The 20,208-nt window shown below is 41.3% G+C and overlaps 1 protein-coding gene across 1 annotated transcript in view; it reads right to left on the bottom strand.

Annotated features, from left to right (window-relative positions):
• Positions 1-996: 996 nt before the first annotated feature.
• Positions 997-20,208, bottom strand: part of YTHDC2 (YTH N6-methyladenosine RNA binding protein C2) — a 173,449-nt gene continuing 154,237 nt past the window's right edge. Inside the window, exons 29-31 of the mRNA XM_089684728.1 lie at positions 16,644-16,826; positions 14,914-15,008; positions 997-1,976 (exon numbers count right to left, since the gene is read on the bottom strand). Of these exons, the coding sequence (XP_089540854.1) occupies positions 14,928-15,008; positions 16,644-16,826 (264 nt within the window). The 3' untranslated portion in view covers positions 997-1,976; positions 14,914-14,927. The remainder of the gene's footprint in view (positions 1,977-14,913; positions 15,009-16,643; positions 16,827-20,208) is intronic.

Here is a 20,208-nt window from a genome sequence, read left to right on the forward strand (position 1 = left end):
GCAGAAGAGGAGTGGGTTGGTGGGACTGGTCGTCTGGTGTGGAGGAAGTTTGCTGGACAAGGCAAAATTAATTTTTCTCTGTTATAGCCCTCTAATCCTAAAGCGAATTAGTCTTACTATAGAATGGGGGAACTACCAAAAGGACATTTTTACAAACTGAGTGAAATTCAGCTTTAAAAAACGGATACTTTTTTTTTACAAACTGATGATCACAAATTAAAAGAAAAAACCCAAAACAAAAGTTCCAGTACATGTGTCTTGTGTACTCATTTGCAGGCATTTCCTGTCTGTTGGGGATTAGTGACATGCATGTGAAGTTAAAGGCCACAGTTTGGCTCCAAACATGCTATTCAATGTTCTACAATCAATCTGTTAAATGTATAAAAAGTGTCTCTCTCTCTCTCTCTCTATATATATATATATATATATATATATATATATATATATATATATATATATATATATATATATATATATATATATATATATATTTTAGGCATTTCCAGAGTTCTATTGAAATCAATCACATGCTGACCCCACAGAAATGAGTCCAAATGCACTAAAAAAAAAAAAATAAACTGCAAGGCTACATGTGCACTAAACTTACTTGGACACCAAGCTCTCCTAGCCGCTGGAAAACACTAAACACAACAAAATGCCAGAGTATTGAGACTGAAATGAACACCCAAAAGCAGTTAGCGCTTCAGTACATTTACCCGCGTTTTTGCCATGTTTTGGCCAAAACACTCCTCTCCTAAATAAGATTCTTCTTAGGAGAGGGACGTTTAACTGCCCCTAAACGCTGCTGCTTAACTCTGATAAAAGCCTATGTGTGCATGGATACATAGGCTTTTATTGAGTTGAGTTTAGGACTTTGGAGGGAAAAAAAAAAATGCCAAAAGCTCCTAAAACGTGAGTGTAGTGTACATGAGGCCTAAAAGCAAAACAATAAAATGCACTTAAAATGTTTGATAACAATAAAAACAAAACTGGAAGAATTTTTAAAGCTTTACAGCACAGTCAGATGATTCAAAAATGTATTGAACACAGACGTTGCTCTAAATTGTAGCACTAATTCTGCATGTTTTCTATATGATTAAAAAACAGTGGAGTGCTCAATTATGTGTTATAAACTTTGCACGTCAAAAAGAAACACATGCACTTGCACTTCTTTAAAAAAAAACAAAAAAACAAACAAACATGCACAGAAATTGACAAGTTTTACCCTGCACATGTGTAACAATGTAAACCTCATTTTTAAAAAAATGTATCTCGTTTTAGAGGTAAATTCATTAGCACTCCAGCTGTTGCCATACTGGGCATCCCAGTTTTCTCAGCTAATTCTTCAACAGCTAGAGATTATTAGTATGTGTATGCTTCAAAAGATCCCCATTTATATATACAAACAAAAATGTTTAAGAAGGAATCAAGGTACAACAAATTTCTGAAAAATATAGCTAGTATAGTAGTGTGTAATTTACATTTTTATGCAGTCCTATAACTGTGTACTTTTGACTGATCTATACCTAATGGACTGAGAATGATCATGCATTTTTAGGTGACCAGAACCAGAAGTCCCTGCTATTTGAGATTAAATACAATATGGTTTAGAATGAACATTAGAAAGTCATAAAAAAAAAATATTGAACATTAAAACAGTGCAATTTGCTTTACAAAACTAAGTGAATTTCACACAGGAGAGCTGTCCAGTACTAGAATGGGCAAGATTCCCAAATTTTTCATTCCATCTCTAGTTGCATTTCTCATCTTGACCACCTGCCTGTAGCCAACTTGCCCATCTTGATCCAGGACACTCTTTTACAGCGCTATTCTTATGATTCCAGCCTTTCAGGTCAACACAGGGAGGTTGTAAACATATTAGTGCAGTTAACGGAACTGAGGAACAGGCTGTTAAAACAAAGGCAGTTCAGCTAGGACTGGCTTTGAGCATTCACAGTATATCACGACTTTAAAACCTGTCAAGGAAAAAAAAAAAAAAAAAAGAATCACTTCATAAATTCAACAGTGCCTAACATTTCTATCATAACTATAGTGTAGCTACAGTCAAGGTTTCTACATTCTAATGGCTTATTCCAATCACCAAAATTCAGTGCTACTGTGGTAACTATGAAGTGCCTTGTACAAGCAAAGCTCTATCATCTTAATGTTTATATTTCACAAAATCCAAAGTAAAACACATATAAGGCATTCACAACCAGCTGTAGCATGACCAAGACTTGTGCTCTAACCGTGCTCTTGGGTGGTTCTGTCAACTATCTGCAGTTTCTGTAGTAGTTATACATTTTTAAGGGGCTGGGTTTCTAGCCTGGTGTTGGAAATTCAGAGCATGTCAATTTAGTCTGATGCCACTGAAAAGAATTCACTGGACTACTGAGTAGGCAGTCTGTGGATAATGTTTAAAATTAATACAAATAAATCTCTTTAAAAGGGAAAAGGATTTTTTTGGTAATTGCTATTTTACATAGTAGGCCTGTAATCAATGTCATGTGTGAAGGTTTTTTAAATCATTACTTATAGTATTCATTACCCACTGATTATTAGAACCAGTCCTGTGCAACTGAGACCTAGTAGGCTGGAACCCTATTCTTTATCCATTTCCAGTCCGCCCTATAGCAGAAATACTGCTACAGGGTGGCACGGGTGTGAAAAATCTCACACACACACACACACACACACACATATATATATTTATATATACACACACACACACGTGTGTGTGTTATATTGCAATTCCAGGTGGGGGGCGTGCGTGAGCCCTACCCGCGCCACCGTTCGCGGCCCTGGCTGTCAATCACTGGGTCCCGGCTGGTTATTACATGCCGGTACCCAGTGATTGCCGAGCATCTCCAACGGGGAGGGGGGGCTGCGAACTGTTTAAATGAAGCACACACACAGCCCAAAGTAAAACAGCACACAGTTAACCCTTTGATCGCCCCACAAGTTAACCCATTCCTGCCCAGTGCCATTAGTACAGTGTCAGTGCTTTTTATTAGCATTGATCACTGTATTTGTGTCACTGGGGATGTCCGTGACACCAAGTCAGTTCCCCCCAGTGTCAGAATGCCTGCCGCAGTCCCGCTATATGTTGCTGATCGCCGCCATTATTGGTAAAAAAAATTTATGATGAAATTTTGATTTTTTAAAATAGTTTTTACTGGACATGTTTAATAGCAAAAAGTCCAAAATATTTTTTTTTCTCAAAATTGGAGGTCTTTTTTGTTTTAGCGCAAAAAAAAAAAAAAACCCCGCACAGGTGATCAAATACCACCAAAAGATAGCTCAATTCATGGGGGAAAAAAAAGGATGTAAATTTCATTTGGGTGCAGTGTTGCATGACTGCGCAATTGTCAGTTAAAGTAACAGCGCCATAACGCAAACAATGGCCTGGTCAGGAAGGGGGGTAAATCCTCTGAGGGTAAGTGGTTAACACACAATGTCATGAGTCAAAAAAGACTGTTATGGATTAATCCTTCAACTGCCACCACTCAACCAGAGATATGGTAGAAAGCAGGTGACAGGGAGCCACAGCACAAATTCAGGTGAACATGTGTTCTGCCTAAGACGCATACAACATTCAACCTCAGAGTGATAATGCTTCACTTACACAGAAGCAGGACACGATTTTAACACCATTGTCTGCATCAAACTCTAAGTCTGTTTTAGGCACACAGCAAGCGGCCTGACAATGGCAGATTTTAACAATGTCACAATTTCTTGGATAACAAATGGCCATTTCTGTCCAGGACTCCAAAATGCCAAGTCCCGTCTCCAGCTCTTCTGTCTCTACCCTAGTCAGATCCTGATATGACCAATTTTGAAGTTTTGTGTATATAGGGGGAAAACGAGGAGTACTCAGAGGCAGTGGAGGATTTCTCACCGCCAGACCCCTATATAGCTGAATTGCATACTGCAGCCTCACACAATATGCTTGCTAAAGTGAAAATTCTCCCTTATGCTGTGCACAAATTCTCTGCATTGTCACACTTGATTCATCTCCATTTTGCCATTCCCATCTGGTTACAAAGAGACCAGGAAAATCTAAAGAGACGTTGCCCGTTCATGAAGAAACAGAATGGGCAATCTATGACAATTGGATCAATTCAGAAAAGATTTTCAGACCTCCAAAAATCATGGTTGAACTCAATGCTGTGCCCTCCAGGAAAATCTGCCAATAATCTATCCATTGCTATATGAGCTCCAACTTGGGAGACTCTGAAAATTATAGTTAAAACTGCAGTACACAGAGGTGCTTTGATGTAGGCACTGCGGCTTACACATATATTGGCAACTGTGTAAGAACTAAAACCTCTGTTTTTAACGTGAATTGTTAAACAGGGTCAATTTGGTGGCTTTTTTTGCAAGCTTACTGGTAAGAGTGCTGGGAAATTTGCCCTTCCATGTGCACCTTACTGAAATTGCTGGTTATTGGTTGGGGTGGTTACCACTTTTTGTACAGTGGAAAAATTCATTAATAAGTGGTCCGGTTTAGTATTTAATCCTGCCATCTTCATTTTGACCCTTTTGCTGCCAGAGCAGTTTTTGAATTTTTGCACGTTTAAAAAATTATTTCAGGCCTGAAGATTACACAAACCTCCCAAACATTATAGATTTTCTGAAAGTCGACACCCTAGAGAATAAAATAGTGGTAGTTCCAATTTTTTATGTCACACAATATTACTGCACAGGTCAAAGAAACGTAAAATTTCAGTAAAAAATACAATAAAGTGTACTTTAGGGCAAACAAATGCATTCATTACCCACCATTTTTGGTAAAATATAAAAGATGAGGCTGAGCCGAGTAAATAGATATCCTACGTGCCAAACCTTAAATGTGTGTGCACCTATGAAATGGTGACAAAAGGGGGTGCGCAAGCGCGGGGCCGCAGGAATAGACATGTCTACCTGAGGCTCCACCACACAGAGGGGAAAGCAGCCTCCCGGACTCCGCTTCTGGCCCACCCAGGTCCCATGACTCCTCTGGTCACCATGGCAACACCCCCAGCACCTGTCATGCGTATCCGGGGAGCGGCTAAACATCAATCCCAGCCGCAAGCAAAACCGATCAAGGAGGCCTTGGCACGAGCCTCCTCCAAGATGGCGGCTGTCCCTGCATCCGTTATACAGACACAGCCCTATGCTGCAGTACAGGCTGCTCATCTCCGCTCCCGTTGCACATCTGATGGCGAGTCTGACTCTGACCTGGGGACCCCCCTACACACTCCCACCTTTGACCTTTCTTCTCCTGACCTTCTCAAACAATTTGAAAAGATACTGCACAAAGCCATGAAACAGACTTTGGACCACATTACTGACAAGCGGTCTAAAGAAATCTGCAAATTGGGGCAACGCACCTCTGATGTTGATCATCGGGTCGACGACATCGACACCACGCTCCAAACCCACTCAGACGAACTTGAACTCTTACGTGATGAGAATGTGACCCTGCAATCCCATTTGGAGGACTTTGAAAATAGGGCCCGCAGTTCAAATTTGCATATACGCAGCCTCCCAGAATCCATCACAGATGTTCTATCCACAGTCATGGCCCTTTTTCAAGAGCTGGCCCCAGCACCTCTGGGTGACTTATGTACATTGCAAGGATTTTAATAAACTTTGTTGCAGAGTCCTACTTTGTGTTATTCTGAAGAATGCTGCTTGCATATCTGCGTCCATGTGGAAAGTGAATCTAATGGGAGTGGTTTCATAATTATCAGTCAGCTGTTGCACCTGCAGGGCTCTAATGAGTAAACTTGTAGGGTCTGCATCTCTTCAGATGTGATTTCCTATTAGGAGTATCTCACCAAAAATTAAATTTTTGTTGCAGGGGATGTCAAAAAAGTGACTTGTATCTTAGTGCAGACTTCTGGGAAAATCAGTGAGCCAATCAAACAGGATATTATGTTTCTGGGGAGGGCGTTCTGTACACATTCGTTTACAGAACAACTCCATGTAGCCATATTGCATTGCGTTTTACAGAAAATTACAGAGCTGCAGATTGAAAAGGAAAGGTAATTTTTAACAACATTAATTACGATTTGTGTCGCAATTGTATATGCTATATCTTTTTTTTTTTACTTGATATGCCTAAGCGCGTGTGCAGCATCTTGAAGTGCAATTTTTAAGCTGTTTTTACTTGCCAGCAGTAAAAGGCATTCAGAAGAGAAAATCAAGCACCCTGTGTGCATAAGGCCTAACTGAAAACTCAAAAATTATCATCTTTAAAAAGGAAAGAAAATGTATTTTCTCCGTTGGAAACATTTTCCAGAATTTTCTTTACTGACAGGATGTAAGGGGAACTGTTCCCAATACAGAAAAGGACAGAGGTAACAAAATACAAATGTCAGTGGCTAACCTTTTTTCACTATCAAAAACAAAAAAAAAAGGATGACATTGAGCTTTAAACACTGAGTGGTCAGGTGCAACATCAGCTAGGCTCTACTGTCAGACAGGAAACTTACATCGCCATTACTAAACTCAGACTCTTCAATGCCTATCTGTGTACACAAAAAAAACAAAATGAAAGCACATTCAGATCTTCAGTGTGCAAAGTACACTTCCATGACATTGGAAAAGCAAGAAATCAAACCCATCAGATCTATAAACATTTGGCAGTGCAATAGCATGTGTCCTATTGATATGCTTATGTTCACTCTAATCACTTCGGGACAGTGCTGGGCAGGGGCGAACTGACAACTCATGGGGCCCCCGGGTAATAGGGGATCATGGGGCCCGTGTCCTTGCCCTAACTCAAAAAAGCCTATGAAAAAGGTACCAGGGGCATCTCATGGGGCCCCCTACTGACCCCGGGCCCTCGGGCAGTGCCCGAGTTTCCAAATGGTCAGTCCGCCCCTGGTGCTGGGCTTATTCCCCATAAGGTTCAACTTATTCTAGCTTGAAACAAACTGAGCACAAGTCAGGCAGAGTAAGACCAATCTTAGAATATTCATGTACATCTTTCCACTAAGAGCTTTTAGTGTTACCACACTGCTACCTAATGTTATACATTAAATTGCAATCAGAGTGCTTTACACCTGAACCAGTTACTGAGAGGACAAAACTAAATCCACAGCAACAAAGGAACAGCTGGGGTGATAATTTAGTGTGCCTCAGTGCTCTGTGGATTGTACTGTAAACAACACAATAACGTTCCTTTTAGGGCTCATTCACACAGGACACTTTACTGTGGGCCCTTTGCAACTCCCATGCTCTTCCAACAGGAGGATACATAGGTTTTGTGTGCATCCCCCTGCCAGCGTCTCATTCATTTCTACTGGGATATACAGTGGACTAATACAGCCGCTGTGTCCCAATATGACATGCGGGTGTGTGCAAGTCCCTGAACACGCTTGTCACATTAGTACACGACGGCTGCATCTGTGCAGCTGCGTGTCCCAATAGAAATTAATGGGACATCGGCATGGGAATCCACACATCTGTGCATCCCCGTCCTGGGAAAACAAAGACCTGCGTAGGGCCCGCAGCAAGTGCCCTGTATGAACAAGCCCTAACAGTGCAGTTCTTTTATGCAACGTAAATAACATAATTAGTACAAACCCTTGAATACAGTAAAGCAGGAAAAACAGCATAGTAAAAAGATATGCATATAAGTCTTTGAAGGGTTAAGGACACAGCATTCTTATCTTGCTATTGATTTCTAACACCTATAAATGGCATGGGACAAGGAAGAAGAGATCATTAGTATGAACAGAAACAGGCTGCAGGAAAATCCTTTCATTTTCCCCAGGAGATTGTAGCTCCTGTCATCTCAGCTGTCAATGACTGCTGTAATTGAGGAATAAAGCCTTTTCAAGACTGTCTGGACAAAGGTTCCTGTTCTATATGGAGATGTCAATATTAATAACAAGACTCCTGTTCCTGTATTAATTACTTCAGGAAAGCCTGTAAACATTGTGCCAATAGTGTTGTGTCAGACAGGCCAAGCACAAAGACCGCAGTTTCCTGCCAGAAAGAGCTCATCTTAGAATTATGACCCTTAAAATCACAGTTAATGTGACCCTGTTGTCAATTTAAAGTTGCAAAAGTACATTAAATCACAAGATGCACTAATACTTGGCCCTGTCCATTTCCAACTCTCTATTGGCCCATAAGTATCACATGCAGCCTCATGAGTCAATACGGAGTTGACAACATCAAGTGCAAATTAAATTTCTGAAGCCCCTATTTGCTTTTCATTTTGACTTTGGCATGTGTGCGCACATATCTCCAGAGGCTCAAAACAAGACACCATGCATGTAATTTAACAACTATGATGCCCTATGATCAACCTATTAGCAAACAAATTTATACCTTAATAAGTTTGTCTGTTACTCATTATTAAGGGTTGACTGATAAATCATTGTATGAAATATGAGATACTTTGTAAATCGTACATCGTAAATGTACATATGATAATGTCCAACTGAGAAACACAGCTAGATTTTTATAGTCTGGAGGCATTTGAAAAGTGCCTTATGCCATCTCCTTTTCTGACTAGAGATACCATACTGATGAAAATTACAGTACTCAGAACATTACTGTAGTATTTATAAACTGCTAAATATCTTTTCTCATCAGCAGTATATAGCAGTCTTGTGACTTCTATCAGTGTCCAGCTGAGCACTGGTTAAAGTTTGTAGGAGGAGTTTTCATTCTGCTCTGACTGTTCTCTGAGGCTGCATAACCCCTGACTCTGTCTCGACAGCGCTGATTAGACCCTCCAAAAGAAAAGAAAAAAAAACACCACTCGAGCAATACACACTAAACTGAGCATGTGCAGAGCGACTCCTAGAGCTGTGTACTATCAACAGATGGATTGGGGACAGTAGAAGGGGAGGATCAGAGAAGACCGGATCAAACAGCCTTTTTACATAATGCTGAGGATTAATCCATTAGGTTCCACAGTGAGCAGAACAAGCATTCTTTCTGCATACACAGACTGATTTTACTGTTGTGAGTTTAGTAACACTTTCAATTTGTGTGTTTTTCCTTAGAACACTTTTGTCCCCATTGATTTAGTATATTATAAATCATCATTATATCAAACTACAAAATGATGATGTACATTAAGTCTGAGGTCAAAGCTCCAGCTTCACAAACCTTGGAGGTATAGAGGCTTCAAGAAGAGAAACTTACCATTGCTATTGATTTTATCCATAGAATCATAGCCATTTCTAGTTAGTGGAGATGGCACAAGGCACCTTTCAAATAGCTAAATAGTTTTTGTCCAAAATACCTTTTCAGTCAAAAATGTTACCACAACAAATCCAGTGACCAGAGAAAGATATCCAGACAAATGCAGGCCATAGATGGGTCGAAAATCGGCCGATTTGTCGGCCGAAAATAAAATCGGCCGATTTTCGGATCGTTAGTGGGCGATTTGGTCGGCCGTTTTTCGGGATTTTGGCCGTTTTTTTTTTTTTTGGTAAAGTTGGAAAAAAAATCGGCCGATCGGCCTATTTTCGCGGCATTAATGGGCCAATCGGCCGATTTTTTACCGATAAAAAATCTGCGCATGAGCAGTGACCTGCAAGAGGAAGACAAAAAGAAGAAAAAGAAGAAGAGGATGAAGAAGAAGATGAGGATGAAGAAGAGGAGGAGGATGAAGAAGAGGATGAGGATGAAGAAGAAGAAGAAGAAGAGGATGAGGATGATGAAGAAGAAGAGGATGAGGAAGAAGAAGAAGAAGAGGATGAGGAAGAAGAAGAAGAAGAGGATGAGGAAGAAGAAGAAGATGAGGATGAGGAAGAAGAAGAGGAAGAAGAAGAGGATGAGGAAGAAGAAGAGGATGAGGAAGAAGAAGAGGATGAGGAAGAAGAAGATGAGGATGAGGATGAAGAAGAAGAAGAGGATGAAGAAGAAGAAGAGGATGAAGAAGAAGAAGAGGATGAGGATGAGGATGAGGAAGAAGAAGAGGATGAGGAAGAAGAAGAGGATGAGGAAGAAGAAGAGGATGAGGATGAGGAAGAAGAAGAGGATGAGGAAGAAGAAGAGGATGAGGATGAAGAAGAGGATGAGGATGAAGAAGAAGAAGAAGAGGAAGATGAAGAAGAAGATGAAGAAGATGAAGAAGAAGAAGAGGATGAGGATGAAGAAGAAGAAGAAGATGAAGAAGAAGAAGAGGATGAGGATGAAGAGGATGAGGATGAAGAAGAAGAAGAAGAGGATGAGGATGAAGAAGATGAGGATGAAGAAGAGGGTGAGGAAGAAGAAGAGGATGAGGAAGAAGAAGATGAAGAAGATGAAGAAGAAGAAGAAGAAGAAGAAGAAGAAGAAGAAGAAGAGGATGATGAAGAAGAGGATGAGGATGAAGAAGAAGAAGAAGAAGAGGATGAGGATGAAGAAGAAGAGGATGAGGATGAGGATGAAGAAGAGGATGAGGATGAAGAAGAGGATGAGGAAGAATAAGATGAGGATGAGGAAGAAGAAGAGGATGAGGATGAGGAAGAAGAAGAAGAGGATGAGGATGAGGATGAAGATGAAGAAGAAGAGGATGAGGATGAAGAAGAAGAAGAAGAGGATGAGGGTGAAGAAGAGGATGAAGAAGAAGAAGAAGAAGAAGAAGAGGGTGAGGATGAAGAAGAAGAAGAGGATGAGGATGAGGAAGAAGAAGATGAGGATGAGGAAGAAGAAGAGGATGAGGAAGAAGAAGAGGATGAGGAAGAAGAAGAGGATGAGGAAGAAGAAGAGGATGAGGAAGAAGAAGAGGATGAGGAAGAAGAAGAAGATGAAGATGAAGATGAAGAAGATGAAGAAGAAGAAGATGAAGAAGAGGATGAGGATGAAGAAGATGAAGAAGAGGATGAGGATGAAGAAGATGAAGAAGAAGAGGATGATGAAGATGAAGAAGAAGAAAAAGAAGAAGAGGATGAGGATGAAGAAGAAGAAGAAGAGGATGAGGACGAAGAAGAGGATGAGGAAGAAGAAGAGGATGAGGAAGAAGAAGAAGATGAAGAAGAAGATGAAGAAGAAGATGAAGAAGAAGATGAAGAAGAAGAAGATGAAGAAGAGGATGAGGATGATGAAGAAGAGGATGAGGATGATGAAGAAGAAGAGGATGAGGATGAGGATGAGGATGAAGAAGATGAAGAAGATGAAGAAGATGAAGAAGAAGATGAAGAAGATGAGGAAGAAGAAGAGGATGAGGATGAAGAAGAAGAGGATGAGGATGATGAAGAAGAGGATGAGGATGAGGATGAAGAAGAGGATGAGGATGAGGATGAAGAAGAGGATGAGGATGAGGATGAAGAAGAGGATGAGGAAGAATAAGATGAGGATGAGGATGAGGAAGAAGAAGAGGATGAGGATGAGGAAGAAGAAGAAGAAGAGGATGAGGATGAAGAAGAAGATGAAGAAGAAGAAGAGGATGAGGATGAAGAAGAAGATGAAGAAGAGGATGAGGATGAAGAAGAAGAAGAGGATGAGGATGAAGAAGAGGATGAAGAAGAAGAAGAAGAGGATGAAGAAGAAGAAGAGGATGAAGAAGAAGAAGAAGTAGGATGATGAAGAAGAAGAGGATGAGGATGAAGAAGAAGAAGAAGTAGGATGAAAATAAGAATTCCAGTCCAGCAAAAAGTATCTCTGCAGAGAGCTCCGCTATTTCTGACAGTTCTTTGACATTTACAGCGGTTGAAACATTGTATCTATTTGTTTCCGAATAAAACCATCTGTATCCTAAATGGAAACAAATAGATACAATGTTTCAACCGCTGTAAATGTGAAGGAACTGTCAGAGAACTGTCAGAAATAGCGGAGCTCTCTGCAGGGACACTTTTTGCCAGCTGTAGAAGGGATGAAAATCGGCCGATTTTTTTTACCATTGATGGTAACGTCGGCCGCTTGAACGACCGAATTTTCGTTTTTTTAAAAAAAAAATCTGCCATTTTTTCTCCCCATCTATGACCTGCAAAAGCCTGTTACTGATGAAATTAAATTGGGGTTGCAACTGATTTCCATAATCAATTTGTTGGACGATTATTGTTTCAATTAATTTATTAATTGGATAAAAACCTCAAAAAAAGTGTGATGTGCAATTTAGTTAATATGCAAGTTTAAAAACAAACACCCCAACAAATTATTCTTGAATATCTATATGCAATGGTAAATATAGATAACCAGCAATATGGTTAGGAAACAAAATATCTAATCCACTCTCAGAATAACAGAAGAGATATATTTTTAAATGAGTGATGCAGCAATATATTGGCCAAAAATAGTGTTATTGGCATAAAAAAAAAAAAAAGGTTGCGCCCCATAAGCTTGAATGCAAAGTCGCGCCCCATTGACTTGAACGCAAAGTCACGCTCCATTGCCTTGAGTGCAAAGTCGCGCCCCATTGACTTGAATGCAAAGTCGCGCCCCATTGACTTGAATGCAAAAAGGCCCCTAGTGACTTCAATGCAAAATCGAGTCCCATTCACTTCAATGCAAAAATGCCAGCAACATTAAATAAAATAAAAAAAAAAAAAAAATTAAAAGCGGTTTTGGTTTCAGTTTTTGGCTAAGGGCATCCTGAACTTTCAGTTTTGGTACCGGAATTTTCATGTTGGTGCACCACTAATTTATATACTTATAGAGGTTGAATCTAGTACGTATATATCATCAGACTCGGATCAAAATTTTTATTTAAAAGGAAAAATGTTTTTAAATAAAATAAATAATTTATTTAATAAATATACTCAGAAGTAGTATACACAGGGTATTTTATGTAGACATAAAGCTACATGGGTGGTGGTGGTGGGGGGGCGGTGGCTTCCAGCTTTTCTGGGTTCAGATGCTTCTCTTCCCTGCACAGAGTTCTTAATGTGGTTATGAACATTGGAAATTTTTTTTCCTCCTAACCAATTGCAGCCCGGTCACAGTAGATTTACTGTGACATGGCGGCAGCTGTACGCTCTGCAACGTAAACATTGGGAGCCTGTTTCTGGGTTTGGGGAGTGTCCCCGCTGCCATCCCGTGCTACGGTTGGACACAGCAGGATTTCATCAGCAGGTCCTGGCCAATGATTTATGGCTCGAACCTGCTGATCAGCCATGTCCAAAAACAGCACAGAACCCAGTGTTTACAAACAAAGGGCTCTGTACACAGAGCAGCAATTTGGTGGTTTCTTCTCCCAAGTTTCTTAATAAATGCAGCACATACCACACACGTTACACTTGTTCGGTACACAGTTAGCCCTTTTATTGCTCCTAGATGTTAATCCCTTCTCATACAGTGTCATTAGTGCAGTGACAAGTGTACAGTATTTGCACCTATCAATGTATTAGTATCAGTTAGTGTACCTCCCAGCCAGCACCAGCTAGCAACAGATTGCCACACTATTACAGTCCCACTATAAGTCGCTGATCACTGCCATTACCAGTATAGCATCATAGCTGCATAAATTCCAGTATATATACCATAGTTTGTAGTCACTATAACTTTTGCACAAACCAGTTAATATACACTTATTGGGATTTTTTTTTTTTTTTTTTTTTTACAAAGGCAGGTAGCAGAATACATTTTGGCCTAAATTTTTTAAATTGGAAAATAAAGTTTTGCTTCTTTTCCTAACTTTTTGGTCTTTTTTCGTTTATATAATAAGAAATAACCCCAGTGGTAATCAAATACCACCAAAAGAAAGCTCTATTTGTTTGAAAAAAATTATATAAATTTAATTTGGGTACAGTGTTGCATGACTGCATAATTGCCAGTTAAATTAGCACAGGGCTGAATAACAAAAAAATGTCCTGGTCATGAAGGGGGTAAAACCTTCCAGATCTCAAGTGGATAGCAAATATGACATTCTGATATGGTTTTCCACATAGCAGCCCCGATTCTTCCTCCTCTTCCGGTGTCCCTTGCAGGTGATCTTGGCTCCTCCAGACTTCAGAGTGCCCCCCCACAGCTAGCTACTTGCAAAGGGGACAATCATGGTGGCTCAGTCCCTAGCCGCACAGTGTGCTTCTGTTGACAGTGCGGTTCGGCCCCGCTCCCTCCTCACAGGCTGTGATTGACAACCAATAGCTCCCACTGCTGTACTGCTGGATTGAGATGGGGATCAGGTAAGTATACGGGGGTGTCTGGTCCCAGGTGGTTTGTTTTTACCCTAATACTTAGAAGGTAAAAAAAAACTTATGCCTTTCAAAGCACTTTAAATCACTCCCTCCTCCTGCCCAAGACTACATGTCCCAGGAAGCATTGCTCCTCACATATTCTCAGGCACTTACTAACATGTATGGACGGTGTACTGAGCTGTATGTGTGCTGCACTATGTATACTGACATGTAAACATATAATGCATTTTGTATGCAGGCCAACTAATCGATAATGAAAATTGGTGAGAACTGTTTATTATCTACTATGATCGATTATATTGATTAGTTGTTCCAGCCCTAAGTTAAATAGCAGCTGTGCCTTACATACTGTAGCAACATTTCAGGGGAAATATGTTTTAGCACAAAACGCCTCTTAAAATCATGGCTACAAGTAGATGTGCATTAATATGAAATCATTCTGCTTAAAGTACGTTAAAACTGAATTCCAAGCAGATGTAAAACAAATAGTACAGCTCTAAATGTATTGCACACAATTATTATTATACAGGATTTATATAGCGCCAACAGTTTGTGCAGCGCTTTACAATATAAGGGAGACAGTACAATTACAATACATTTCAGTACAGAAGGAATAGGAGGGCCCTGCTCGTGGAGCTTACAATCTAAAGCTTTTGTTTTGTTTGTTTTTTTATAAAGCATCCCTATCCCTGTGTATTATCTTTGTGAATTGAGCATATAGTATAAAATAACCTTCAAAATGTATCAACATTCTCTAATATACCAAAGAAAATTTTTGGCTCCTCAAAAATTTTTTGCACAAGATGTCTATAGACAGACATTTAATAACAATAAATAGTACCTGAGGTTAGGCTGTTAGTGCAAAATACTCCTGTCTCCCAAAGGAACTCTGTCCCAAAGCAGCAATAACTGTTCCCCTATTTGAGGCTCCAGCTCCTAGAAAACATAAGAAACATGGCCAACAAATAAATTTGCTAGGCTATCGGTACTCTTAGGCCCTCACATCTGAGCATAGCATTCTCCACACATTTTTATGCGCATAGCTAACGTTTGTGCACAATTTGTTCAGGCATTTTTGGACTTTGAGTTCTGGTGTTTTTGTATTAGCCAATAGATAAAAATGTAATCCGTTACATCATATTTTTCTATGTTTTACCATGCCAAAGAAACGCTCTTGGTCGCACAACAAAACGCACTAAAGCACATGAAAAACACACGATTTGCGTGTTTCCATGTATTTCTATGGGAATGAATACACCGCAAAAATGCATCTATCTGCCTGAAAAAACTTCTTGGAGCTTCAGGCAACTTAGAGTGGAGATGTGAACAATCTCCATAGAGTAATATTGATATTTTTTTTCCCTGAGCGTTTTGGAGCTTCACGTTACAAAAAGCTCAGGTGTGAATGGGGCCTTACTGAATATGCAACAACTTCCTAAATGAAACAACTTCCTAAATGCAAAAGATCCATACAAGAAAGTACTGGAACTATACACATGTTGAACACTAAAAGATGTTTTTGAGAAGCACCTCTGAAATGGAAAATTAACAGAGCATATCCCTCTAAACCGGGGTAGGTAACCTTTGATCTCTTTCATGTTGTTCACGTAGATCTCCACCTTCCAAAGATCTCTTGGTTGTCAGTAGGGCAGTGTATTTTCCTATTAGAGCAGGGAATGATGTCAGTAGTTTTTAGATTTTTTTTTTTTTTTTTTTTTAGGAGCACTGTTGTGGAGCTTTGGTGAAATATGAGGGGTCTAAACAGAGCCCTGATAACTCACTTTTGAGACAGAGACTGACAGAAATTCCCCGATTCCTTTCTCAGCATCCTCAGCTGCACTGGACAGTGAATGAATGGAAAGAGCACTGTACTGAGAAGCTTCCTGTTCATTCACAAATTGAAGCATAGTAAACACAGTTTACTATGCTTCAGTTGTGAATGAACACCGTGAGTGATCACACTGTGTTCATTCATAAAAGCAAGACTGAGATTGAGCTCTGCAGTCACTTTTGCAGCAGTATTCTTATTTGGGGGTCACAATCCTGTGTAATGTCTTTTTCTCTATCGGTCAGTTGATCATCTTAACCGCGGTTATGCTCATCAGACCACTTCTTCCCAGAAATTGAATATGCCCTCACATAACCTTTGATACTGTACCTCACAACACGGCAAATAAATTGCCAGCTTCAGTCACAGAGGCACCAGCTAAGCAAGCACAAACAATCTGCTCTCTTTGAAGCTCCGTATGCTCTGAATCAACTCCGAATTACTAGCAGCGTATGCAGTGAATGATGACAGTGAGGCTTTCCACCTGTTAGGTAGATTTCTCATCACACAGATTAAGCAAAAGTGTGTTACATCACTTCCACTTTCAATGTGAAATATTTCTGCACTTTTACCCCTACAAATCATGTAGTATTTCCATTTTTGTGTCCACCCCTATACAGTTATGTTTTAAAATATATTCATATTAAAAATAAATCTATAGTTTAGTAAGTTTCCATGCTATTATCTTACAGACATTACTTGCTGTGTCCACTAACTGGATAATGAGAGAGCTTAAAAGTTACCTGTCCATCACGGCTTATCTGCACCTTCTTATTGTCATTCCAGGGGTTCATCAAGTGGTGAGCATATTGAAAAGGCAAGTTTTCCTTTCGTATCCATTCTATCTTAAAGACTCCTCCTAGACTTGTGGACCCCCACTCCTGGCTCTTTTCTCTCCCAATCTCTGAAAGCATTCTTGCAAATCCCTGCAAGAAAGTAGAATTTAAAAGTCAAATCTATGCAACGAGATATTATCATACAGGATTTATATAGCGCCAACAGTTTGCGCAGCGCTTTACAATATAAGGGAGACAGTACAATTACAATACATTTCAGTACAGAAGGAATGTGAGGGCCCTGCTCATGGAGCTTACAATCTAAAGGAAGCGGCAGGTGATACAAAAGGTGATAGCTGCGGGGGATGATCTGGTGGAGGTGATTCAAGTACAGTTCTTAGGTGGAGGTGGGGTAGGCTTCCCTGAAGAAATGAGTTTTCAAAGATCGCCTAATGACAGACAGGGTGGGGGCTGACCGGACATGCTGTGGTAGGGAGTTCCAGAGGATGGGAGAGGTTCTGGAGAAGTCCTGGAGGCGAGCGTGGGAGGAGGTGATGAGGGAGCTAGAGAGGAAGAAATCATGGGAGGAGCAGAGTGGGCGATATCTGTGGATGAGGTTGGCGATGTAGCTAGGGGCAGTGTTGTGGATGGCTTTGTAAGCTGTGGTTAGTATTTAAAATTTTATACGTTGGGTTAGTGGAAGCCAGTGAAGGGATTGGCAGAGGGGCAGCAGTTGCTGATCGGTTGGTAAGGTGTATGAGTCTAGCAGCAGCATTCATAATAGACTGCAGGGTGGATAGCCTGTGTAATGGTAGACCAGCGAGGAGGGAGTTGCAGTAATCAAGGCGGGATAAAACCAAGGCGTGGATAAGTTGTTTTGTGATGTCATTGGTCAGAAAGGGGCGGATTTTGTTTCGGAGGTTGAGGCGGCTAGATTTAGCCAGTGAGTGGATGTGGGGCCCAGAGGAGAGGTCAGAGTCTAGGATTACGCCTAGCACCCTGGCATGAGGGGAAGGACCAATGGTTGGGCTGTTGATCTTAATGGTAAAGTCGCGAGTGGGGGATCGGGGAGGAGGAACTATTACAAGTTCAGTTTTTGTAAGATTGAGTTTAAGGTAGTTATGTGACATCCATGCTGATATGTTGCTTAGTAGATTTGTGATACGCGAGGAGATTGAGGGGGTGAGCTGGGGAGTGGAGAGATAGATCTGGGCGTCATCAGCATAGAGGTCGTATTGGAAGCCATGGGAGATTATCAGTTGGCCCACAGAGGAGGTATAGAGAGAGAAAAGGAGGGGCCCAAGGACAGAACCTTGGGGTACCCCAACAGAAAGAGGAAGAGGAGCGGAGGAGGAGGAGTTGTATGTGACACTGAATGTGCGCTGAGAAAGGTAAGAGGAGAACCAGGAGAGAGCAGAGTCACGGAGGCCGATGGAGTGGAGTTTACTGAGGAGGAGCAGGTGGTCGACTGTGTCAAAGGCAGCGGAAAGGTCAAGGAGTATGAGTATGGAGTAATGGCCATTGGTTTTAGCAGTTAGTAGGCCATTAGTGAGTTTTAGTAGGACAGTTTCTGTGGAATGTTGTGTGCGAAAGCCAGACTGTCGTGGATCAAGAAGGTTGTTGCTGGTGAGGTAGCAGTTCATACGGTTGTGAACAAGGCGCTCAAGAAGCTTGGAGGCAAACGAGAGCAGGGAGATGGGTCTTAAGTTATTCAAACAGGTGGGGTCCAGCAAGGGTTTTATGAGAATGGGGGTAACCAGTGCATGTTTGAGTTGGGAGGGAAAGGTGCCCATGAAGAGAGAGGTTGAAGATGTGGGTTAGATAGTTTAGGATAGAGCAGGATGGAAGCTGCAATAGTCGTGAGGGGACAGGTGGTGAAGTGGGCCTTGGAAAGGAGTTTGGTAACTTCCTCGGTGGTAACAGGGTCGAAGGAGGAGAGTGTTGAGTTTGGTGTTGAGCCTGGTATGTTGGTTGGAGGAGGAAGCTTGACACTGGAGATCTCATCATGAATTGTGTCAATCTTCTTCTTGAAGTGACTGGCAATCTTCTGTGCAGTAAGTTGGTCAGTGGAGGCAGTGGGGGGGTGGCGTAAGGAATTAAGGGTAGAGAAGAGTTGACGAGGATTGGATGAGAGGGTCTTCATGAGAGTGTTGTAGTAGGTTTGCTTAGCAGCGTGGAGGCTGGAGTTGTATTTGGGAAGAGCGGATTTGTAGAGGGTAAAGTCTTTCAGGGATTTAGTTTTACGCCATGCTCGCTCAAGAGTGCGACTGCATCTCTTGAGACTTCTGGTGTCATCTGTTTGCCAGGTTTGTGACAGGCGAGGCCTGGTTCTGCATGTAGAAAGAGGAGCAAGAGTGTCCAGGGAGTATGATAGATTGTTGTTGTAGGCAGATGTGGCCAGCTCTGGGCAGGACAGAGGTGCAATTTCATCAAAGAGGCGCTCAGTAGCGGAGTGAAGAAGGTCAGGGCTGAGGTGGTGGAGGTTTCTACAGGTGACAGTTTGCTGGTTGGTGGCATGGGAGGTAGGAGGCAGGGAGAGTGTGAATCTGATAAAGTTGTGATCAGAGGAAAAGGGGTGTTAGAGAGGTTACAGGGAGTGCATAGGTGGGTGAATCCAAGGTCAAGGGTGTTGCCATTGGAGTGGGTGGTGGATTGTGACCATTGTGTTAGGTTAAAAGAGAAAGTTAGGTTGAGTAGTTGAGAGGTGGCAGGGGTGTGAACATTGACTGGGATGTTAAAGTCACCGAGGATGATGGCAGGCACCTCAGAGGAGAGAAAGTACGGTAGCCATGCTGAAAAGTCATCAAGAAAGCGTGAAACTGGGTCCGGGGGCCAGTAGATGACTACGATCCTCAGACAGGGGAAAAGAGACGAATACAGTGCACTTCAAAAGAGCTGAGGGACAGAGACAGAGGGGCAGGAAGAACCTAGAACGTGCTTTGTGGGGAAAGGAGAAGTCTGACTCCGCCCCCTTTTGTCCACTGGGTCTGGGCAAATGAGTCCAGAGGAGGCCGCCATGGGAGAGTGCAGCTGAGGAGACAGAGTTGGAATCCTGGAGCCAGGTTTCAGTAATAGCAAGAAGGTTGAGGGAGTGGGAGAAGAAGAGGTCATTGATTGTAGAGAGTTTGTTAGAGGCTGAGCGGGCATTCCAGAGGGCACATAGGAGGGAGGGGTTGGTGCGTGGAAGCAGGGGAAATGAGATGAGACAGTGAGGGTTGGGGCAGCGGCCAGAGAGGAGATATACATATTCACACATACTAAATATCTTCATGATCTTTATAAAAGAATATTCTGTGTAATGTCAGTATTAATTTTCATATACCACAATTAAACATATTGCATTCATTACAGTACAGTGTCTTGGAAAAGTATTCATACCACTTGAAATTTTCCACATTTTGTCATGTTACAACCAAAAACGTACATGTATTTTTTGGGGATTTTATGTGATAGACCAACACAGTGGCACATAATTGTGAAGTGGACGGAAAATGATAAATGGTTTTCAGAATTTTTTTACGAATAAATATCT

The sequence above is a fragment of the Staurois parvus genome, unplaced genomic scaffold (genome assembly GCF_062004578.1).
Source record: "Staurois parvus isolate SC_StPar_1 unplaced genomic scaffold, SC_StPar_1.0 ptg000354l, whole genome shotgun sequence".
NCBI lineage: Eukaryota > Metazoa > Chordata > Amphibia > Anura > Ranidae > Staurois > Staurois parvus.